At 41.7% G+C, this 20561-nt stretch overlaps 1 protein-coding gene across 2 annotated transcripts in view; it reads right to left on the reverse strand.

Moving 5' to 3' along the window:
• Window positions 1–3654: 3654 nt before the first annotated feature.
• Window positions 3655–20561, reverse strand: part of GPC1 (glypican 1) — a 190339-nt gene continuing 173432 nt past the window's right edge. For both annotated transcript variants that reach the window (XM_033150210.1, XM_033150211.1), the window contains exons 4-9: window positions 13546–13711; window positions 11547–11677; window positions 9442–9561; window positions 7992–8125; window positions 6749–6924; window positions 3655–5876 (exon numbers count right to left, since the gene is read on the reverse strand). In XM_033150210.1, the coding sequence (XP_033006101.1) occupies window positions 5656–5876; window positions 6749–6924; window positions 7992–8125; window positions 9442–9561; window positions 11547–11677; window positions 13546–13711 (948 nt within the window). In that variant the 3' untranslated portion in view covers window positions 3655–5655. The remainder of the gene's footprint in view (window positions 5877–6748; window positions 6925–7991; window positions 8126–9441; window positions 9562–11546; window positions 11678–13545; window positions 13712–20561) is intronic.

Below are 20561 nucleotides of genomic sequence, written 5' to 3' on the forward strand. Positions count from 1 at the left end.
GGTCGGGTAACGGGGACGTAGTAGTGAAATATTTGTATCTTTCCAAGTTAGTTCTTCTATACAAACAAAAGTTTTTCACATTTAAAGAATACAAAAATATATAAACAGTTCAAAACACTTTGATATGGGATTAGCTGGTAGATCTCCTGGAGGTGCAACACAAGTAGCAGCAAGAGGGCAAAAACCTGCTTGTTTTTCAGCTAGTGCCTTGTCGTTCCAGACATCAAGGGCTTTAGTTTGTTCCTACCTGGTGGCAATAGGACTTTCACCTGCTAATGGTGTGTTCTCAGTGGAATGTAGTCTTTTCACAGACCAAGGCCTTTGCCTATGGTGGTCTTTTTGTTCTTAGAACTGGCAGCAGTAGGAAATGTGTGGGATGAAATCTTTCGCACATATACAATTAGTAGGGAGATAAAATACAGCTGGTCCAATAAACGGGGAAGCAAACTCAAGTTCCAGTCCTTAATCCAGTCAACATTTACTGACTCAAGCTTTGGGATCTGGGGGAACAAAGTGGAAGAATCTGGCCCAGATTATCTGTTGACGTTAATAGGACAGTATAGAATTGATCCCAATACCATTCAGTAGTATTAGCTGAAGTGATTGTTTTGAAATTGTGGACTCTTGTTTGAGAGGTACCTCAGCAACTGTATTAGTGACCTGCTTTGTTACAGATCCTATTGCAGTCAGTGGAAATTTTTTTAGAGGTGGGTTGGAAGGCTTGGCAGGTGTTAGTGATTACAACCAGACATGAAAAGGTCAGCTACAATAGAATACAGAGTTATTATGCTTACCACTGATTTCACTGATTTGTGGTCCCTATACTATATTGTTAAATGGAAGAATCTGTGACCTGATTTTGTGTGTGTGTGTCTGACATAACTGGTTGTAAATATTGCACAATAAAAATAATTCTGAAATAACATTTCCCCCCTTATTTTTGTAGTGAATTTAAATGAAGGACTACAAGGTATGTTTATATCAAATGTTCTATATGTGTGCTGTTTCATGTGAAATAATTGCATTCTAGCCCATGCTCAACCCAGCGAACACAGCGGATTGCTATGATTCAGGCTGCTTCATCTGCTTGATAGCATTCAGACAATTTAAATCCATATATATCTTTATTTAATGGCATTACAGATTGGCAATTCATCCTTGCTTCGGATGACAGTTTGCTGGTTGCTTGTTTATTTGTGTATATATTAGTGATGGATATGCAGTTTATATAACATGTTGCTGAGGCCCTTGTGGCATGGACTGGCTAGATGCAGAGGAGTGTTGGGAGGCCCCAGCTGGGGAACCCCCCAGAGGAAGAAGGCTCAGAGCCAGGGGATTGGTAGTGGGATGGTGATGAATGGTCAGAAGGAGAAGATGGGGAGGGGGAGGTCTCAGAAGCTGAAGAGGCAACAGGACTTAGTGAGCAGGAAGAGGCTGGGGCAGAGGAAAATTCAGACTCGGAGGCAGGAGAGGAGTAGGCCAGGAGACAGAGGGTCTGGCTGCTGAGGAATCAGGGAGTACCCCTTGGTAGCTCTGCTGGGAACAGAAGCAGGTTTTGGATGCAGGCATTTTTTCTCTGCAGGAGGCTGTTATGCCCCTGTCTACACCAGATTTATGTTCATAAACCTCTTTCCACGCTTGCATCTCTGCTGCTAGATCTGAGCAACTAAACCCAACACAGACCATCCAGATAATGGACTGGGACAGGTGTATATTTCCCCCCCAGTAGGCACTGTTTATCTAGAAGAGCCTCTCTTCTGGTTCTCTGGACCATTAAGCATGCTTTAACATTTGAACGCCAATCCTAAATACTGTACACTGACTTGGAAAAGAGGGCTGATCAAAACAACAGCTGCTCTGAGAAGGGACTACAGTGGTACCTCTAGATGCGAATTGGATCCGTTCCGGGGCCCCGTTCGCATCCTGAGCAGTCTGCAACCTGCAGTGCTGCTTCTGCACTTGTGCGGGTCGCAATTCGGCACATCTGTGCATGACGTCATTTGACGTGTCTGCACATGCGCGACCAGCCGAACCCGGAAGTAACCCGTTCCGGTACTTCCGGGTTCAGCACGTTCGCAACCCACGCCGTTTGCAACCCGCAGCAAACGCAACCTGAGGTATGACTGTACTGGAAATCCATGTGGGAGCTCCATGTGTTGGATGTAATGCATAAAAGGCTCTTAACTGTACTCTGGCCCATACATAGGTGGCTGCTGTCCTGGTCACACCATTCTGGATAAAAATACATTTTGGTGTCTGTCAATTACAACATTCAGTTATAGGGAGTTAGAAGGGCATCACATATTGGTGCACCACAGTAGCTAGATGGCTCATTGCCTTCAAGTACAGTATCAGCATTAATGGTGCTATCCTAAATACACTTACTAAGGACTAAGGCCCATCAAAATTAGACTTGCTTCTGAGTAAACGCATAGCAATACTAATCAAGATGTAGATATTTTAACAGTATACAGGTATGGCAGATCATTCTCCGTGCTATTATTATCATCAGCAAGTTGACAAATACATTTTCATGATGCTAGTCTGGCACCTGCTGAAAATCAGTAAAAACAGAACAAATAAAGCAGCATGTTGTTGCAAGGGACATTCATATAGATTTAAATCTCCAGCCTTTTTCTTTTAATTTATTTATACAAGGATTCAAAGAACATAGTTCAACAGTGCAAGATAGTTACAGGAACTTGGTAACCAAAAGAAATATATAAATGGCCAAGAATGCCAGTAAGTGAAATAAATCTTAATTTTGCAGATAGAACTGCATTTTTTTTTAAAAAAAAGCCAAGGTGTACTCTGGATATATTTGTACCTTAACTCCCTAACAAGCCCACCAGAAAATTATAGGTTGTTTGTCATTTGTAAATGATAAATGTCAGTGCTCTTAAAGCCTCTATTGACCCTCAGCCCTCCACTGAAAAAGACATTATGGCACAAAAAGAAAAACCATGACAGGTTTCTGGCTGACAGCTTTGCAAAGGGCTTGGGTGTTATGTTCCTTTGCCCATCCACATATCCAATGGCAAGGTGTTTTTAAACATCAAAACAGAGCAATGCCATCTTGATTGATATATATATGAAACTTCTTTTTTAAATCACAAAACTTCAGATCCTAAGAGCATTAGATTCGGCACTTATCAAGAGACCGAGGCTCAAAGAATTGAGCAAATGGGCGCTAAAAACTTCACCCCCTCGCAGCCTGCTTCCTTGTAGCATAGCCTCTCTCCCCAATGCCATGTTTTCCTCAATTCGGCTCTCATACGGGAAGTATAGTTGGCTGGGAGGGAGAGGCTTTGGGGAGGGAAGTGGAGGGCGAGGGCCATCGGTCCCTATTTGCACATTCCTCTTAGAAAAAAATATTTTCACACAGCCAATTTCTGTTTCAGATGTGGTGTGGCAGGCTGAGTTAAAAGCAATAGAGTAAACGCTCTGGGCCCTACTTGTCTCATAGTTTGAGCCCAGGACTGTGTTGAGTTTACAGCTCTCCAGCAGTTTGGCAGAAGATTTCCATTCAGGGGGAAGGAAATGGCAGCTGTTTCATTTTTACCTCAATGTGTATAGCATTTCATTTCTATTTTTTACCAACAGAAGGCTACAGACATAATGCTATTTGAATGTGGCACTCCATTCCCCCCCCCCCCCAGGCATTTGAACTTAACGTTCAAAGGAGGAAGGATATTTGCTTTTCATGCCTCATTTGTATTCAGAATTATTAAGAATGGTCTAAACTGAAAACAAAAAATAAATATATTAGATGGATGAGATCAATAATGAAAGTGGGGTGGTGTATTGTTTTACTCACAAGGGACTGAAAATAATGTGTGCAAAAGCAGGTGCTCTTTGGAGAAAAAAATTCGTTCTGGCATCAGACTTCAGTAGCGTATTTTCGACATTCTGGTGGTGTTTTTGGCAGCCTCCAATGCCGATTGAAGTGATTAGGAAATTAATTTCTCCCAGTGTTGTAGAAAAACAAATAGGGCCGGGAATGGGAAAGATAATTCATTTGAATTAATTTGCTTGCATTAATTCATGTGCCATAATACTAGAATTGCTTCCCTGCTAACTCTGCATGTTTTATAACTGATGGCGGCTTCTGTAATTCTGCCTTTTTGAAAGCTGTCGTTAAGAAATGCATTTGTCTTTGATGCAGAAGAGAAATGTTTTCAACATTTATGCAAAGCCCATACATCTATATATTAAATGTAAAAAATATGCTTTCATAATCCCTGTGTCCTAAAAGGAAAGTCATGATATGAAACAAAGTGAATTAACAGCAAAGATCGTGTCAAAGGCTTCCTATCATTCAACAACATGAATAGGATTGGCCTTTCTATGCTAGATATTTTTGAAAGAGGAAAAAAAAAGTTTATGGCTGTACCAAAAGAACCCAAAGCAGAGAACTGTGTAAGCACAGATGTCTCGACAGCGAAATACATACGTGAATCTGTTGGTGTAGATATGTGGTTGGACAGCCCTTCTTTCCTCCAACCCCATCCACCTTGATATCAGACAATACTCCTGGCAAATATGTAGCAACAACCAGAAAATTAGCTGAAGTGAAGCACTTTCACTAAACAAGGACTAGAGAACATAAGGTTAACTATGCCGATGTGAGATGAAATAAGGTAGCAGCTGGCTGATTTGATGACTCAAACTATGGCTTTGGTCTGCTTTCCATTGGCATAATTGGTGATATTTTGGGCAGGTTGTATCCATGGAAATTCCCTGGGGTATTTGATAGTATATAATTGTTCCCTGGGCCTCACCTCCGGGCTTTGCTAACAGGATCAGTAATAATACACAAAGCAGTTTCTTTGCATCATCCCATTGGTAAAAGTCAACTGTTGTCACTATTAATAACGGGAAAATTTTCAGCCTCAAACTGAAAACAACGCTTTCCAGACAGAAATCTCCCCATGCATATTTCTATCATAATGTTGCATATTACAATTCTGTATTGCATTTTATCAATTTTGAATGCTACTTTCAAAGGATCATACAAAACTTGAATCTCACTCTAATTCATTTAGATGTAGGAGAAATACTAAGTGGCTTCAACCACTATTTTTAACAGAGGTATTTATTTGCCAATTAAAGTAATTTCATTCCATATTCCACCATAATCCCTTTGCTAATCTGGTGTACAGGAAGGACCATTTTCCACTTGCTTAATGGAAAATAATGAACTGACCCCTCTGTTACAGCACTCGGAAGATTTTTAAATTATAAAAAGTGTATTGTTTTAAACAAATGTAGCACATCTTTGGCTACAGCTAAATAAGAATATGAGATACTTGTGTGTTTTATTGGAGTCAATAAAAATGATGTGGCCTTGAGGGTCATTTGTCCTTTTTTACCCATTACCCATATCTGCCAAGATCTGTTGTAGGCTCCTAAGTGTCTCGCTGTGGCAAATTAATGATAAAAACAGGTACAGAAAGAAGGCCCCAGCATTCAAAGAAGACCAAAAAAAGAAAAGGGAGGGGGGGAAAGACCAGTTCTAGCACTGCCAGGTCATCACAAACAATCAAGAACGTTTTATCTCCCTCATTTTGCCAAGATGAATTAAATATAGTCCACATTTTTGGCAAAGTTAAGACCACAACCACCCACAGTCTCTTTCATGGCTGCACAAATGAGTTACCGCCGCAGGTACTGTGCTGCAACAGCAGCCAGAGAAAGTAGTAAAAGGAAGGAAGAAGGCAAGAGTATGTTGCTGCTATTTCCACCAACACCTTGTCCAGACTGCTTAGGCATTGGATGTGTCTCTGGCGGCCTGGTGCTAGCGCTCTTGGACAGTTTTTTGCCACAGATGTCGTCAATGCAACTATCGCCGCTTCCAGAGCCGCTAATGTCATCACCTAGGCAAGACAAAAGTTCAAGTAAGCTTGGCCGTTCAAAAAGAGCTTGCAAATTAAACCACACCATGTGCCTTGCTATTGCCATAAAGCCAGTGAAAGCAAATTTACAAGCAAAGGAAGAATTTGGAACGCAGTGAACCAGGGGTGTATATCTCATCTCACCCCTGTTAAATGTTGCCCACGTTTAACAAACTGCCCAAAAGCTGGTGGGGGAAATGGGATGAGTGGACCAAAGTCTGTGTGGAGCCTTTCAATCCACATTTTTAGCAAACCGAAGTTGGACATGTTCTCATTGTTCCTGTAGGACTTGAGCCCTCTTGAGGACTAATTACAGAAAGGAGCAATATTTTGAACCACCATCCTGAGCTACAGCATCCTCCCAAGCTTGAAGCCCCTGCTGCTGCTGAACAGTCAGAGGAAAGCTGGAGTTTGTCCATTGAAATGAGGCATTAGGGACTGATAGGGAGAAGAAACCCTGGGAAGACACTGGGTAATCTCAGGTCCACGAGTATTGGGAATGCCTGTATAAAGATATGGATGTAGCAGCCAGCACTCTAGAGGGAGGAGTAAAAACACCAAGCGTTACTAACTAGATCTCTTGCACTCCAGTTCTTGGGTATCAGCAAAATAAGGGCAACACTTGCAGCAGCCAACTTGCCACTGCTTCTGTGCACCGGCCCTATATTAAGTATGGAGTAAGAGAGTTGTGAATTGAACCTCTCTGATGTTCTGTTGCTTTCTGAACATGGAATCCTGCAGAACTCTTTATTTCAACTGCTAATCGTATAAATCATATCATATAAGTATGCATAATATAGATTATGCCACCTCCACAGCACAACACTGTTGCCTTTTCTCAGCTCTGTACTTACTTGTATCCTGAAAATCCACGTCATTCCCATTATATGCATTGCGCAGTCGATTTGTCATAATCTTCAACTGCATTATTTGCTGGCGAATAGTCATGTCTGGTTTAGTAATGTCTACCTCAACTTCTGGGTTATTGATCTGATTGGCTAGTCCGTCTCCCATCACATCTGGAAGATACCTGCAAAGAGCCACGTGTGTTCATGCAAGAAGCCAACTTTAGGGTATCAAACATTATCGCAATTGATTTAACACGTTGACCTGCTTTGCGCATTCTGACATGGTCACAAGGAGGACCACCTGCTTCCAAATGTTTGTTATTGTGTCAGAACTAGATAGACTTTGGTTACTTTGTGTCAGAACTAGATAGACTTTTGTTTCAATAAAAGCTAGGACCAAACTGTTGTCTAGAAGCAGCAGCAGATGTTTCAAATCTCCATGGTTTCACATCAGGGGAGCAGGGAGGATGCAAGCCCAAGGGCGGCTGCTGCTCATTCACATAACATTATTACTGTTTAGTGCTACATTGGAACTAGGTCACTATCTTAAACTTGCGTCTAAGCCTTTGCAACTCACCAACATTACTGCTGTCTTCAACACTCTTCTGATCATAACATCAAACCTAGAATTCTGACAACATGGTTTAGGAATTGATCTTGTCGGCACAAATTCCACTTGCCTTCTGCCTCCACCTGCTATATCTTGGCTTTTATGTCTGCCCCCAGCCCTGGTTAAAGGCATCCTAACACTGCTAAAGAACCCTTTAAAAAAGAAATACTGGTTCTAAATTGGTGTTTGGGGGTGCCCTTAACCAGAGATGTGGTGTGTGTGTGTGTGTGTGTGTGTGTGTGAGAGAGAGAGAGAGAGAGAGAGAGAGAGAGAAAGAGAGAGAGAGAGAGAGAGAGAGAGAGAGAGAGAGAGAGAGAGAGAAAGATCTCTCAATCCTGTGACTGGCTCCTTAGACTATTGCTCAGCATTATGTTTGAACCAGGTGCAGGGAGTAACACCACCAGCAGCCATCTTTTTGCCCATGCATGTGTGTGTTTATGTGGGGCTCAGTCTAAACAAGGAAAAGGAAAGGATCCCAATGACTATTAATGTTGACTCTCTTGACAAGAAAAACGGTGCCTTTTCTCTCTTATCCACCCCATAATGGGCCACATATTTACAGATTACAAAGCTTCATGAAACTGGTGTGTGAGTATACTTCACACCGCTGAACTTCCGTCACATTTTGACCAGCCTTACCCGCTTTTGGCCATTCCATTCCAGCACCTGTCCTCATTCACAGAACCAGAGGAAACCTTTTCATTGCAAAGTGTGCTTGGGAGGGCAACCCAGAAGTCCCTTATTTCTCTCAGCTTCCCTTTGGCATCTGAAACCTGCCAGATGGAGAAGAATCAAAGGAAGGTGTTTTAAAGTGACATTTTGAGTGCCAAGCTCAATCATGATAAACTGATCCAGAGTTTGTGGGTTCAAACATTGGGCAGTTGTTAATCCACTTAAAACAATGCAGGACTGCTATAATTGCCATAGTTGTTTTTTAGTACACAATTCAAGACAGGCTACTTTACCGAAGCTCCTATTTTATAAGCAGAAAGCTATCAACACAACATTTATTTAAGTTCTCCCAAGAAAAATCAAGAGAAAAGCTCTCAAACTCCTATCCTGCTTGTGGGCTTTCCACAGGCATCTAGTTGGCCACTGCGAGAACAGGATGTTGGCCTAGATGGGCCTTTGGTTTAATCCAACAGGCCTCTTCCTATGTACTTATGATGGAGAAATGGACCCAGAGCATCCAGAATGCCTGGCCTTGGAGCAGAAGCACTAAAATGGTAGACGAGCTTGGTGAGTAACTGTCAGGATGCACTAGTGAGCGGAAGATCAACTTTGTTCAAGAAGCTGGCTAGTGGTGACTAATAACATTGACATATGCCAGTAAAAAAGACTGAGTAATGGCTGGATAAACCTGTGTCCCTGGAACAAGAGTTAGAACTTCATTGACATTACTGAGAGAGGTCCCAAAATCAAAGGGAGGGAAAGGCCACTACAGTCATATGTCAGAAGTCGAACAGAATCTATTCCGGAAGTCCGTTCGACTTCCAAAACGTTAGGAAACCAAGGCGCGACTTCCTGCAGCCAATCGGAAGCTGCGTCAGACGTTCGGGTTCCAAAGAACGTTCGTAAACCAGAACACACACTTCCGGGATTGTGGTGCTCGGAACCCAAAATGTTCAACTTGCGTTCGGGATCCAAGGTACGACAAGGAACTATCCCATTTATTTTTCATGTTAGTTTCTTAAATATTAAGTTGCAACAGCATTGCAGCGAGGCTGTATTTTCACTCAAGAGACAGACTTGGTTATACTGACGGTGCCTGTGAGTGCTTGAGTGGAAGGAGCAAATCAGTGGCAGCCCACATTTCACTTTGTCCTGAAATAATTATGAGTGGAGTATCTCAAAAATGCCAATGGCATCATCGAAAGAATAATTAAACCAGGAAGATGAGCTCCGCTGGTGACATGGTGTTGGGGTTAGGGTGTCAGACTGCCACTGGGAAGATTGGATTTCCAAGCAGCAGCCAACCTGGAATCTCTCTGTGTGACCTTGGACCAGTGCTATTCTAAGCAATAGGCCACACAGATTGTTTCCATACAGAAGCATTTCTAAAAAAGTTAGAACTAAATTCCATACTCACAAGTTTCTCTGAACTAAGCCCTGAAGGTTTATCTTCACTGACATACTTTCCCCGCCTCTTCTTTTCCTCCGCACTGGAAGCTTTTGAGTTGAGTTTGGGATTTCCACAACCTTGAAAGGTCTGGAGAAAATAAACGAAACTTAACAGCAAAGCATTTATCTAATAAGTCACAGCTGTAAAATATGTCCCTGTTAATCATATTTCTTCCTAACTTCACATTTGCTCACACATACCAATTTTAACATAATAGTAATCCAATTTTCAGATATCTCATTGCTTTGGGGACATGGGAAGCTGCTTTGTACTAGTTCAGACAATGGATCTGTCTAGTTTAGTAACTGGCAGCAGATCTGCACAATTTCAGGTGCATATTTCTTCCAGTCTTACCCGAAGATGCCAAGGATTGGTACATTTGCATACAAGTCATATGCTCTGCCCTTTACCCAAATCAAATCCCAGTTGAGCTGCAATTGAACCAGTGAATTAAGGATTCCTCTTCAACTGATCACTATGTTCTGCACTGCATCCTGCAGATACTGTTCTAAAGGGAGACCCATTCTGGAATGATGCTGGAATTGGGCCTTTAGTGTTCTTACCCTTTGGAACGCCCTCCCATTATATACCTGGCAGGCACCTTCTCTACTGCCCTTCCAGCGCTTGCTAAATATGTTTCTCTTTCAAAAAGCTTTCTCAATGGAAATCTTTATCCCAGATTTTATGTATGTGCTGTTGTTTTAAACTGCTGAGATATATATAAGTGGTTGTTTTTCTTAAGGGAACAATAACCCCTCCACTGCTGTAACTTCCTTTAAGCACAGAAAAAAGGGATTGTAGAAGAACAATCCTTTTAAAATATGGGGTTCTGATGCTGCCACCAACGTGGGATCTCATTTCTGTGTGATAATTCTGTGTGACAGCTATCAACACTCTAGCTGGCTGTGCTTTCAATTGAATGGTCAACTGGGTTTTGGGTGCTCACACTGCAGAAGACAACAACCTGGCTAACGTGCCCTGGAGCAGAGTTTCAGATTAATTGCATCTTAACGATAGACAATGTGGATGTCATTTATGGTGCACTTTGGCCCATATCTGTGATTTACAAGGTGAGCCTACTGCCTTGCTAGCCATTCCTTTTTGATGCTTGTATATAAAATATTCTCAAATTTGTTTTGTGAAGAGACAAATGAATCCAGCTTCATCACTGTAGCTCACCCATTTATAGTTTATTACTGTGGTTATTACAAAGCAATTCTTTTAGGGGCATAAAAACATGCAAGAACAATGAAAAATATCTTCTGGGAGGTATAGATTCATTCGTCCCCCTGTGTGAGCACTCTCTCTCTCTCTCCCTGAATTGATGGCTCTATTTCTGCGTTGAATTAACACTGTATTTTGTGCAGCACTGCTGTTTCCTCCATCCCTGCTGGCTTATCAGTGACTTATCTACTTGCCAGTCAGTTCCCGATTCATTCTCCATCAGCACCTGTTAGTTACAGTTCTTAGGAATCATGGGGAAAGCAGCTGGGCTTCAGGAGCACAAATTATTCCGCTGTTAACATCTGACTCAGTTGGATGGGGAGCTGCACAGTTTTAGGACTGATGAAGGAGCAAATTCCCTCCATGCAGGGCTAATGTATCACATTCTGCTCAGAAATGCAGCTGCGAAAATCTTCTGAAATCAAGGAGGATGAAAGAGAGACAGGTGGGATTCTCAGAGGAAGCTGGCCAGCTCCTATGACGGAAGGGAGATAGGCTCTGGCAAAGATGTGCAAGTAAAGAAGGCAGGCAAGATAATCAGGCTATCTCTGCCTGTCCAGTACTCATGAAAGGAACAACCCAGGGCCTAACACTTCTAATGTCGTTCAGCAGAAATTGTTGGAATTCTCTTGTCGTTACTTTGCCTGAGATGGCATATATTAAAATGGCGGAGGCCAAAAGTTCCCAGGGCATGATTTGAAGGCTGCTGCTAAGCAGGACTGATACATGTCTCAATGGCAAACATTGTAACATGGAGGAAAGGCATGATATACCGGTAAATACATACAATAAATTAAATATCGCTGTTAAGTAAACTGCATTTTCAGCTTTTGCAATCTGGCTTTTACCTTGGATTTTATAGATTCTCTGTTCTCCTGCATATTTGAAATGGCTTCTGCAATCCTGGTATGAATTGTACCAATGACTATGTCTACATTGGATGGTCCATCAAAGCGGTCAGCCACCAACAGCAGTGAATCTATCAGGGTAAATAACAGACACCATTTAAGAATGCACCATGCAAGTAATGTTTCAAAAACCTATGTAATCATTATATACCAGCACTGGACATGTAGGGTGTCTCAATGGGTTGTTCTATATATTCATTTATTCCCAGGGAGACTGAGTCATGTGGAATTTAGCCTATAAGGAGCACCAATTTTATCCCCACATTCTTATGATTACAGTATCACATATGCACTCGGAAAATTGTGGTGTTTTTTTTTTTTTTTTTAAAAATCCTTTTTCATGGCTGAAGCATGGATTGAAGTCATAACACCAACACCCAAGCTTGTCTCACAAACTATTCCTAGCCTTGTTATTATTTTACATCTATATCACCACCTTTCCTCCAAAGAGTTCAAGGTAGCAGGCATGACTCTCACCTCCAACTTTATCCTCACAACAACCCTGTAATGCAGGGTTAGGCTAAGAAAGTGTGTGCCTGGCCCAAAGTCACTGAGTGAACTTGATGGCCGAGCAGGGATTTGAACCTGCATCTCCCCAGACTTAGCCACTATAGCATGCTGGCTCTCAATACCATGTCAGCACTACATGCAGTATAAGCTGTACCATGTCTATTTCTCACGCAAACAACTTCATTCAGTGGGTCTCCAGAACAAGCTTAAACCAACAAAAGATGTCAAGCCCATAGGTTCAAGTATCAGGAAGTAGACTCCATTTCATCCTCCCACTTGTACTAAAATTAACCGATTATAACAACGGGCCAAACGAGGAACAGCAACTTGCTTTTTAAAAGCCTCCTAAAGTCTTACAGAAAGGGTGGTGATTACTTCTGTCAATTTATTTATTATTATTTATTTATTAAATTTGTATTCCACCCTACACACGCAGATCTCACAACAAAAACAAACGCACAATAAAAAACACAAAATACATAATAAAAACAAAAACAAAGACAACCCAATATTCCCCCCGTGTGTTAAAGCACATACTTATTGCCACAGGACTCACAAGTTAATTAAGGGGAAATACTGCAAAGCTAGCCTAGTCTTTTCTCCCTTGGTGATTCCAGCAATTGTCCTGTTCATTCTGCTGATGAATGCCATTCCTCCTAAATGTTTGTATAATTGCAGATATGCACAGAGCTTTCGGGAGAAAAAAGACGTTGCTGCTCCCGAACTGCGATTCGTTTTATTCAAATTTCTCACAAGGAAATTTGTTATTTGATCAAAACAATGGTGGGTTTCGAATGGCCAGATGATCACCCAATGTATAAGGCAGAACAAAAGAAAACATGTCTCCTCTCACTGAGAGAAGTCCAAAGAAGAAGGAACAATAAACGGAAACAGCGTACAGCAAACATCCGCTCCCGTGATTCCAGCAACTTTCCAACAATCTGTGGAATGCCTAAACACAGTCTTGTGACTGCACAGTGAGAGGAATAGAAATCTAACAGTTCCAGGCTCTTTAGCCCATGCTTCTGTTTGTTCTTACACTACAGAGAGAGGCAGGTTCAGGTCCGCTGAGAGCGACACAGTTTGCGTAACCCAGTGCCAAATGCTGAATCTGGGATCTTCTAGAATGAAATAGCTTTTAACAAGGCCACTTTGCAAATCCTTAGCAGTTAAAAGCATCCAGGCCCAGAGCATGGGAAGCCGAGACGCTGGTATGCACTTAGTCTACAGGATGAAGTGGTGCTTCAGAAACATCTACACATATCGATAGTGTTTAGAATTTAGTGCAAAGGGATTGTGAATGCTTCTATCGATTGATCTGTTTGGTCTCCAAAACTGCACTCTATTGATTGAAAAAAAAAAGGGAGGGGGAATTAGATGCAAAAGACCAGCCAACGTGAAATAATGTGCAGTTGCCTGCTCTTCTTACCAATCAGGTTCTTCCATTCAGGGTCCAGGTCTGCTTGATTGGCCAGGCAGCCTTTCAAGACATTGCGGCAATAGCCGTTGCAGGGCTTTACGTTGGACATGCCCCGGCAGTGCGCACAGTACATCAGCTTCATAATAGCCCGAGTGCAATATTGGCTCAGTGGGACCTTTAAAAGAACACAGCCATTATTTCCTAAGTGCCACCAGAAAAAGAAAATGAAAGACAGAAGAAGCAGCTGTACAATATAAAATACAGGATAAAAGAGAACAGAGTACTGCCTGTAGATTTACAATCTAAATAAACAAACTGACACACAAAGAAAACAGAAGGGATTTGGGGAAGGTGGGGGGGAAGAAACACACACACACAGCAATCTGTACGATTTGAAAACAAATCCTTGTGCTCATTAAGCAGAACAGTAAATAGTTTACTATCTGAAATTCATGGGTATGGCTAAATTTATCTCAAATTTAAGTCTAATTAGAGCTGAGCCAAACGAAAAACCTCTCAATGTTTAAAATTCTTAAATGTAGAATCTGACTAAAATTTGACCTTGAAAATCAACGCTTTGAGTCCCTTAGGCCTGTTGCCCACTCTAGACTTAACTCTTGAGGGTTTTGCCAGGTATGAAAAAGCAAGTGTCAAAAGCTGCTGGCTATTAAATACTGTTTAAGAATGACAACAATGATAAAATATTAAATATCATTCCGGGTAATGGCTCAAATTGTCACAAAATTGTTGAACCTAAATATCAAATAATGTCAAAAACCAAACAGTGACATAAAATATCAAGTTTCAGAGGTAGCTCTGTTAGACGCCTGCAACAAAAACAACTGAGAGCCTCGTAGGGCATTAAGGAGAGCCAGTGTGGTGTAGTGGTTAAGAGCGTAGACTCGTAATCTGGGGAACTGGGTTCGCATCTCCGCTCCTCCACATGCAGCTGCTGGGTGACCTTGGGCTAGTCACACTTCTTTGAAGTCTCTCAGCCCCACTCATCTCTCAGAGTGTTTGTTGTGGGGGATGAAGGGAAAGGAGAATGTTAGCTGCTTTGAGACTCCTTCGGGTAGTGATAAAGTGGGCTATCAAATCCAAACTCCTCCTCCTCCTCCTCCTGCGGCAGAACCTTCATGCCCTGTTGCAGGGTCCCAGAGGCATCTGTTTGCGCACTGTGGCACAGTCAGGCATTCACCCAGACCACATGGGTTTCCAAATTCAGCTAGGGACACACACACACATGCAGTGCTCCTAGCTGGACTGGCACTGGATTGAGGCACATGAGTCTTAATGCCTGGGATTAAATTTGTCAGAATCATTTCAGTCCCCTCTGGTGATCACTGGGTGGCGCTTTAGTCCTTCTGTAAATAGCAAGGCAATCAAAGGATAATAGTTTCAAAGAACAGAAATTAATCAACCAGAGAAAAACAACACACACACACACACAAAATAATTCCACCTATTTTTAAAAATCTAGAACACCAAGACTTATTAAAAGTGTTGACATGCAAGATTTTCATTATTTTCATTTGGCATTATTGTGATGTCAAGTTAAGTAATGCTTTAAATGTAGGGACTGTTCAGAGGAAAAGTTTACAGAGCAGAAGCTCCTTCCCTTTCCCAGCTAACCAGTCCTCTAGAAACATGCCTGCACTCAGCTTGCCCTAATGGAGAAAAACAAAAACAAGACCCTGTTTCCAGAAGGGTAGGAATGTTAATCTCTTGCAGCAAAAACAGTTAAGGATCTCCTGGCATCCTAAAGTCTAACAAATTTATTATGGCATATGCTTTCATCGACTATGGTCCACCTCATTAGGAAGAGAACATGACCACAGGCACATGAGAAACACACAGCCCTAAAGAATTACTGTGTATGAGTAGTGAAAATCATTCTGTGTGTACGACAAAAAGCAGAAGCAATAAACTACTTGCCTTTTAGTTTGTTCCTCTTCCTTGTGACTTTCAAAAGCTTATTTATGGCTTCTTAACACTGCCATGTTAACAGTTTTCAGTTACAAGTTCACTCCCATGAATGATTATTATGGAGATATTTTAAAAGAAAAGGCTTGGTCTTTGTGGCAACTTTAAGTCAAACTTATTTTATTTTGACAGCATGAGCTTTCAAGAAAACAGTTCACTCTGTCATGCACTTCCATTTTGTCCCCAGATGTCCATTTCAGAATCTGGTGAAGCAGACTGGTGTCTACAAAAGCTCACAGAGTTAAAATAAAACAAGTTAATCCTGAAGGTGCTGCAAAGATAAAAGGCTTTTCTTTTTTTAATAAACAACCAAATGCTCAAAACCTGAATTTCCTATGGAAAGAATGTCTGAAAGTATTCTAGGCATGGTTTTTGATCAGCTTGACCATCACCAGGTGTGGAGACCAGCAGGCTACCCTCTGGCAGGGAAGCAACCCAAACGCATTTATTGTTTATTTACTTGGGACTTTTTTTTATTCCTGATCTTCAGCCAAAGGGTATTCAGTGAGGCTAACCAAGATTTAGAAGTAAAAACAACTAGCACAAGAGCAATAAAAAGTATATTAGTACCAGAGCAGGTTAAAACAACAATCTAAGAACTTTAAAATCGAAAAAGGCCTACAAAACTAAAGTTTTTCACTTAGCACTAAAAATACATCAAACTCAACACAGGACAAGTCTCCCTGAGGAGATCATTCTATAGTCACGAGAGTCACATGTGAGAAGGTCCTATGTCAGGCCATATGCTTATATGAAATATGCTTCAGCTATGGTTTTCCCAGTAGTAATGTACGGAAGTGAGAGCTGGACCATCAAGAAGGCTGATCGCCGAAGAATTGATGCTTTTGAATTATGGTACTGGAGGAGACTCTTGAGAGTCCCATGGACTGCAAGAAGATCAAACCTATCCATTCTCAAGGAAATCGGCCCTGAGTGCTCACTAGAAGGACAGATCCTGAAGTTGAGGCTCCAGTACTTTGGCCACCTCATGAGAAGAGAAGACTCCCTGGAAAAGACCCTGATGTTGGGAAAGACGGAGGGCACAAGGAGAAGGGGACGACAGAGGATGAGATGGTTGGACAGTGTTCTTGAAGCTACTAACATGAGTTTGGCCAAACTGCGAGAGGCAGTGAAGGATAGGGGTGCCTGGCGTGCTCTGGTCCATGGGGTCACGAAGAGTCGGACACGACTGAACGACTGAACAACAACATGCTTCAATAGCTCCCATGCCACCGGCATAATGTAAAAGTGGAGGCCTGAGAGTCTAAATGGAATCATGACATGCACCGGCAGACTACAAAACAGAACAGGGAACTAGGATTTACGTGAGTTCCCAGAATGGGTTTTGGGTATATTGCAACTGAATTCCAAGAAGATTTAGAATACTCTTAAAGACTGAAAGGGGAGGGGAGGGAAAGTTTGACAAATACACCCAATGTGCAGCTGTACAAACAGCCTAAAGACCGGTTCCACCTGAAATGGATTTCTGTGTCCATGGATCATGCAGAATCATCTTCAGATCTATCCCAGATACGGAAAGGCAAGTGCTGGAATTGTTCCACGGCAGTTCTGGTTTCTAATGTAATCCAGCACTAGTGTACAGAACAGATTCCTGGAGAATAAGCTATTTTTTCAGTTGTACATCAAAGCCCAGAACACAATGTCCAGGTCAGAGCATTCCACAGAATTATCCAGGCACTCTGAGCTGGCGCCAAAGTTTGGAGCAAGTGCATGGGAAAAAAGCAGTACAATTGCTAGATCAGGCTCTCAAACAAAAAAAGCCATCATGGAGGTACCATGGATAAAGTGTTGCTTCTGGTTCAAGTTGAAGTTCCTCGAGAAGACAAATATGAAACATAGTCTTTGGAATGTGCATTATTGCTTGGTGTTAGGGTACTTATAAACTGAATAATTATAGTATGGCAAACCCATTAATCTGCACAGCCTTCAGTATTCCTTAGGATTGCTGGCTCTACGATTAGACAGAGTGAGGTAACCACTTCAGGTGGCAGCAACATCAGCCCCCTACAATTCCTCCTGAGCCCCCCAGTCATTTTCCTCTGTTGCCAGATGGTCTGTCTTGGGCCCCCTAAAATGACCTCATGCCTCATGTGCAATGCTGAAGGAAGGTCCAATTACCAGTCAGGATGGCATCTGTTTGTGGACTGCTGGCGATTCCATCTTGCCCTTCATCTTAGGCAGTAAAATGTATTGGGCTAGCCCTGGTAAGGATCCTAATACTTTCTTGATTTAGGTCAAATGGAGACTGTAGAGTGAAGAGCTACTATATCAACTTGCATTTGTCCTGATATAAAGGGATCTCAGGCAAACAGTAATTTCATCTACTGTACTTGACTAAAGAGTCCTAATCAAGTTCCAACAATGGATGCAACCACAAAGCAAAGATTGAAATCAGGGTTTCAGGACCTTAGGGAAATATTCTGATCCTAAACCAACCACACCCCCTATCTAAGCATTGTGGTATCATGGTTTAAGAAGTTAAGATTCATATCAGTCCACGCTTCACATGCAATGTTCCTCTGCATAAGTCATTATTTGCCACTGGTACTGAGAAATGTTTCCAACTGCAGCCATTAGTATACCTCAGGTAGTATTTGATAAATGCAATACTGTATAGCTCCCTCATGGTTCCTTATACAACTCTTAGTTGACTGGGCTTTCTCATATTAGACCATTCAGTATTTCACAAGCTATCCAGGCTGTTGTTCACTTTCCTCTATGTGCAGCACTGGATAAACAAGGAAGAGGACTCCAGCAGCCTGTAGCAGAACTGTGTGAGTGGAAAACAACAGCACATGGTGGTGTACCACTGGTCCCATTTTCAGGGAGGATGTGCTTGGAGGATGACATGCTGGTCCTTGCATCCTATTGCTAGGAGGCAGAGGGAGAGTCCCCGAATGGTTGTAAGAACTGGGTCAAGCAAGACCAAGTCACAACACTTTTTGACTCTCCCAACAAGCAGCCACTGGGCATGGTCCCTCCATGGGGAAATATTGGGGCTGGAACAAAATATGTTGGGAATCTCATTATAATTAAGGAGAAGTGATCAGAGGCATTAAGAAGTCAGCTGGTCTTGCTCGGTCTCTGCCTACTTTTACGTAGCAGGTAACCTCTTCCATCACCAAATTATGTCGGAGTATGTCAGCCCACCAATTCATCATTTATTCGATGACTATCTGTCACTAGTTTGGCTACCAATAAAATATGACATGCTAAAGACCTTTTGTAATTATTGGATTCTCCTCCATGCATTCAATGAACATATGCGGATGGGGCGGAAAAGATGGCATCACATTTGCTGTCTGTGTATGGAAATAATAATAATAATAATAATAATAATAATAATAATAATTTATACCCCACCATCTGGCTGGGCCTCCCCAGCTTAAGTCTTTATGGATAGCTATAACTCCACTGATTTCTCTTTTTAATTCACAAAACACATTTCCTGTGCACACCAGCAGTCACAGCAACCCCCAGCATGCAATCACACAAGAAAGGTCATAAATGGAGGACAGGGGTTATTGGGTTGTTATTTTTATTTTGATTATGTATTTTGTGGTCTTATATTTTGATTTTATTCTGTGAACTGCCCTGAGCCTCTGGGTATAGGGCCGTATATAAATTCAATCAACCAATCAATAAAAACATTGGAAACATGTCAATATGGGGTACAATGAAGTCAAAGTTGAACAGACACATCCCATTGCTTCTAATATGAGAGTTCAGCATATGCATAAGCCTTTCCTACTGCAATCAGTGGAACTGAAAAGTGCTGATTAGCTGGATCATCCTCATGACATGCGGAAAGTGCTGCTTTGATCCAATTAATTGTTTTTAAAACATACCCCACTCCCATTCTGAATAGCTGAAATATTTCTGAAAATGCTGCTTTTCACTCAAATAACTGCCAAGTAAAATTTCTCTTGCTAATTCAAAACTGATGAAAAGCTATGTAGGCGGGAATGGAGAGGACTATCTTAAACCAAAACACTCAATGATCAACATAACAATTATCAGATTAAAGCCTACCATTTCTGGCTGCATGGATATCAGAACACAAGGACTGTAGCCAAAGCAAAGGAGAGCAAGATTTGTTCCATTTTTAAACAACCTGGTGCAGTGTGAATGCAGTACATGACAACAAATGGTTCTGCCAAGCACCATCAATCCTGTTCTTGTACTGTAATCACATCTGCTGAAATACCTAGGCGCACTCCTGTCAATGCTACTTTCATTAAGACAAGAATTTCATGAAGATCAGTTCATACCAGGTCAAATCTTCAGGATTGTGAAGGCCTTTCTAATATCACTTGACAACTCAGTGAAGAGAAGCAACAATGCAATCTTTATGCAAACACAATTCTCCTAAAGTTTCTTCCTTATGGTCTCACTCAGCAGCAGTCGCTGCAGATAAAATCTGGCAAGTGGGCATCTCTCTCGCTGAGATGTGTTCCTACATGCTTTCGTTGAGCAGGTGTGGAGGAATGCTCTGCCAGACGCTTGCAATCTGTCTTTACCTTTTAATTGAGGGGAATTAAAGAGGCATTTTCCAAGGGTCATATTAGGGAGGGATTGGTGTTAAAAAACCCCAACTTGTTCAGACCTGTCTAAATTTCCTAGTGAAGAATGTCTTTGTTCATACGCACATTAATCCTTTGGGAATGAATAAATAATTTAGATAAGTAACAGATCAAGGCAAATGTAATCTGATATGTTCTTAATATACACACTTCATTATTTTCATGCCAAGGTATTCTATTTAAGGAGTCAACCAGAGGTTTGCTGTTCAGTTCAAATGCACAACAATATATTGCTTTCCTGTCTTTTTGAACAACTGACTCGGAGGGAGAAGGGCAGTTACAGGCAGTCTAACTTTGACATAGACTCAACATATGCTCAAGGAACACCTATCTTTTGTCACTTGCCTGTCAAACTTGATGTGCAAGCTCAGCACCATGCTGACCTAGCCAGGTGTGTAGAACTGGCATCGTGCAAGCTGCAGTTATCTATTGCCAAGA

This window comes from Lacerta agilis, chromosome 5, assembly GCF_009819535.1.
Source record: "Lacerta agilis isolate rLacAgi1 chromosome 5, rLacAgi1.pri, whole genome shotgun sequence".
Classification (NCBI taxonomy): domain Eukaryota; kingdom Metazoa; phylum Chordata; class Lepidosauria; order Squamata; family Lacertidae; genus Lacerta; species Lacerta agilis.